The sequence below is a fragment of the Trichosurus vulpecula genome, chromosome 4, assembly GCF_011100635.1.
Source record: "Trichosurus vulpecula isolate mTriVul1 chromosome 4, mTriVul1.pri, whole genome shotgun sequence".
NCBI classification, from domain to species: Eukaryota; Metazoa; Chordata; class Mammalia; order Diprotodontia; family Phalangeridae; genus Trichosurus; species Trichosurus vulpecula.
This window is the reverse complement of record NC_050576.1, coordinates 317,855,264-317,859,566: the sequence shown is the minus strand read 5'-3', so window position 1 is coordinate 317,859,566 and position 4,303 is coordinate 317,855,264. Positions and strand designations below refer to the sequence as shown.

The 4,303-nt window shown below is 37.3% G+C and overlaps 1 protein-coding gene across 1 annotated transcript; it reads left to right on the top strand.

The window, feature by feature from the left end:
* The first annotated feature begins 1,444 nt into the window (after positions 1 to 1,444).
* LOC118848083 (60S ribosomal protein L36) lies at positions 1,445 to 1,881 on the top strand. Its single transcript, XM_036756816.1, has one exon. The coding sequence runs from the start codon at positions 1,504 to 1,506 to the stop codon at positions 1,819 to 1,821; it is 318 nt and encodes a 105-aa protein (XP_036612711.1). The 5' UTR covers positions 1,445 to 1,503; the 3' UTR covers positions 1,822 to 1,881.
* Positions 1,882 to 4,303: the final 2,422 nt, after the last annotated feature.

The following is a 4,303-nucleotide window of genomic DNA, read 5'->3' as shown; positions in this document are numbered from 1 at the left end:
GAAACTTTGTAAAGCTTGTATTTTTAAATATGTACTATATTATACATACTTATACATTTAATAAATTGATGTCATTTTGTTGTAATTATACTTCATTAGTGAGTATATATGTATATGTGTGTTTGTGTGTATGAGTATATCCCCACACTAGTGATGTATACTTTCAAGAATAATGGCTGAAGGAATTGAGGATATTTATCCTGGAAAACAGAAAACTTGGAAGAGAAACCAAAGACAAACTGGCATAGAGAGTTATGAAGAATGTTCAAGGGAATAATTCTAAGGGTGAGAGAAATAAACAACCTTTCTTGCCCATTCCCCAACATTTAGCAGCAAATGCTCTCTAAATAGATGTGGTAAATAGCATCTTCAAACAACTAAAAAATGAAAGCAAAACCCATTACACAATTCACATATATCCCATTGGTTTTTATTGAAGGCCATATTTCAGCTAACCAGATCTTAGATTAACAGCTAATACAGGTACCACAAAGGTTGTCAGGGGTTCCTTGGGTACAAGTAGATAAAGGAAGACATCTTTTGTGAAATAATGACTGATTTTTTGGGTCAGCTTGGCCATCATACACTTTCTCAGCAGCCTTAGTCCCAGCTAGGAAGCATTTCCTGGATAATTTCTCATCATTAACCTATGAATGACATGCATTCAGTAACTTTGGAATGTGATGGTTAACCTTAGGTTAGGCTGCCTTTCTAGTGTAGATGCTAACAATCATCATGCAGATGAATTTGTCAGAAGCTACTTTTATCATGGGGAAATTATCTCGCCATCTCTCATGGTCTCAGTCTGTCTCTCTTTCTAGCTAGATAGATATGAGTTAACATAAATAAATATATACATAGACATACGTAGATAGAGATGTAAATATAGGCAGGTGTTATAGATATATAGACAGGGACATGCTAGAACCAACTCAAAACAGCTCTGATTGTTAATTTTTTGCTAAATTTTCAGTATGAACACTTATACCTCAGAAACTGGCAAATGCTACAAATCAGGGTTTTGTATTCTGTTTTGTTGATTGTCTAGTCTTGAGAAAGTGATACAGAAAACATTAATAATGCAAATTAAACTTAAAATTGTTGTGTACTTTTGGAGAGCTGGTTGTTAAACATTTACCAGCATAATGCTGGTATAGACATACATGTGTCCGTACACATACACATTCACACATATATATGAGGTAATACAAGCAGAGCAAATGGACAATGAGTTGAGCCAGGAATTAAACAGGGGGAAGAAAGTAGATTAATTAGCCTTCTCCTAAACTCAAAACTCCTTTAAAGATTCCAAAATTTTTCTCAGAAACAAAGGTCCATCTTTTTAATATTAAAATTCTACCCTTGTTATTGAGTGGCTATGAGTTACAGCATACTGCAAAGAATAAAACTAAATTTAAGAATTAAAGAATTGGACATATCCCAGAGTTCAACGCTCTCTCCTTCCTTCTGCTGTGGCTGCCGTTGGGGCTACGCGCCGCAGCCATGGCCATCCGATACCCCATGGCCGTGGGCCTTAACAAGGGCCACAAAGTTACCAAAAACGTTTCAAAGCCGCGACACTGCCGCCGCCGTGGGCGCTTGACCAAACACACCAAGTTTGTGAGAGATATGATCCGGGAAGTGTGTGGATTTGCCCCTTATGAGAGGCGTGCCATGGAATTGTTAAAGGTCTCTAAGGATAAGAGAGCCCTTAAGTTCATCAAAAAAAGGGTGGGAACTCACATCCGGGCCAAGAGGAAGAGAGAGGAGCTCAGCAACGTCCTAGCTGCCATGAGGAAGGCTGCTGCCAAGAAGGACTAAACTGGACCCTGCCAATCTTTCCCACTTACCCAATAAAGATTTGACAAATAAAAAAAAAAAGAATTAAAGAATTGAAAATGATTATCATACTGAAGGCAATAAAGAAATATGTGGTGGGTGTGAGTAGACTACAATATACAACAAATAAGGAACTAAGAAGAACTGGGGTGTAGGATATTATCAAGAAAATGTGTAAATAAAAAAGAAAGTGGGTCATCATATATCAAAAGCAAATAATAAGCACTAGATAGACTGAGGTTCCATTATTTCCTCACAAACCAAGAGTAATCAAAAAACATCCCAAACATGTTAGGTTGACCTAACCTCTTATTCTTTTGTCACAGAACATAAACAAGAATTATGCAAAATGGACATCCAGTATTGAATTACTGGCTGTTTAGTTTGGGGAAAAATTCTAATGGATATAAACAGGGATCCATTTGAGTATTTGATTATACAAGCAAAAAAAAAATACAATGAACTATATCTACTATAAATGTTTCTTGTTAAGAAAAGAGTTTCCCTAAGCAATTGGTAGATTTAGTATACAATAGATGACATATGGATCCAATGGCATTCAGGCAGGAGTTTGGCTGATTGCTGAGTCTTACTTTTGGAGTAGAAATTAATATTATCAGTAATGCCTTGGATTACAAGGTTGATCAAATGGCTAAGTGATAAATAGTCCACCTAGGTCGAAGACCTCACTTAAAATCTCACTTCTTATGATATGTACTGAGACAAATATACAAGGTGATTTAAGGAGGGAAAGAGCATTTATAATTAGGGATCAGAATGCCTCTTTAAAGAGGGGTAATGCTAACTGAGCCCAGAAGGAAGATAAGGATTCTGAGGTGCAAAGGAAAGGAGGGAGTATATTCCAGACATAGGAGATAGCTTGTGGGAAAACATGAGAAAAGATGGAGTTTCATTTTCAAAAAACAGCTTGGCTAGAATTAAAGTATAAGAAGGGTAAATAAGATTCAATGAGCCTGAAAAGGTAGGTTGGAGCCAGATTGCAGAGAACTTTAAACGCTTGACTAAGGAGTTTGCTTTATATCCTAAAGACAACAAGAAACCTTTGAAGATTTTTAAGTAGGATAGGAAAATTTAATGAAGGTAGGACCTTGGGAGGAAGGATGAGCTGTGCTTTATACTTGTTCAGTTTGACATGTTGACAGGACACTTAACCAGAAAAAAAATAGGTAGTTAAAGCATAGGGCTAGACTTGAGAAGTTATATTATCAGTCAACAAGGATCGACTAAGATCATCATCGTTATTATTAGAACTAGATACATTGATTTTCAAGTCATCTCTGTAAATATAATAATTAAATACATGGAAATAGATGAAGAAAGAGTATAGAGGGGACAGACGGGGAACAAGCACTTATTAAGCACCTACTATTTCTCAGGCACTGTGCTAAGAATTTTACAAATATTATCTCATTTGATCCCCACAACAACCTCGCGAGGTAGGTGCTATTATTCCCATTTTAAAGTTGAGGAAACTGAGGCAGAAAGTGGTCAAGTGACCTGCCTTGGGTCAAACAAGTTAGTATGAGTCTGAGACCAGACTTAAGCTCAGATTTTCAATACTCCAAACCCAGTGTTCTATCTACTGTGCCTCCTAGCTACCAAGTTTAGTGGGATGAGAAACAGTGTAGTAAAGCACAATGGAAGGAGAGATGGATCTGGGGTCAAGTGACCCAAGTTTGCTTAATTATGTGATCTTGCACAAATCATTTAACATCTGTGGGCCTCAGTTGTTCTCCTGTAAATTGAGAGAATTAGGCAATATGTCCCTAAGGTCCCTTTCTAGCTCTAAATCTATAAGCCTATGATCCTATAAGAGAAGAAGACTCAGGACAAAACCTTGGGAGATGCCCACACTAGTAATTCAATTAAATTCTGTTCAAACATAGATTAAGTGCCTGTTCTGTGCTTGGTACTGGGGAGTCAAAGATCCTATTAAGGAGTGTAACTTCTACTGGAAAGATACAACATTCAGACAAGAGAAATTCAAAGTAATTTCAAGAGGGAGAGAGCACTAATAAATGAGGGAATAAGAATAACAGTAGGGGCAGAGTGGGGAGAACCTATGCTGTGGTTTGAAGGAAGCTAGGGAAACAGACATAAGAGAACAGGGCATTCTAAACATGAAAGACCACTCATGCAAAAAGCAAATAGCTAGAAGATAGAAGATTGCATCTGAAAATGCAGGAAGGGGAGAGACAAGAAATAGGACTGGAAAGACAGGTGGGAGCCATGCTGTGGATGGCTTTAGATGTCAGGCTAAGAATTCTGCATTTTATGCTAGAGGTAACCTAGAGAAGTATGAGGAGTGACATAGAGAGAGAGAGAGAGAGAGAGAGAGAGAGAGAGCAACGAAAACTAAAACAATGAGCCATCACCTTATAGCAAGAAGATTAGGGGAGAAAACTTTAAATGATAAAATTCAGTTTTGTTCAGTTGTGGAGAA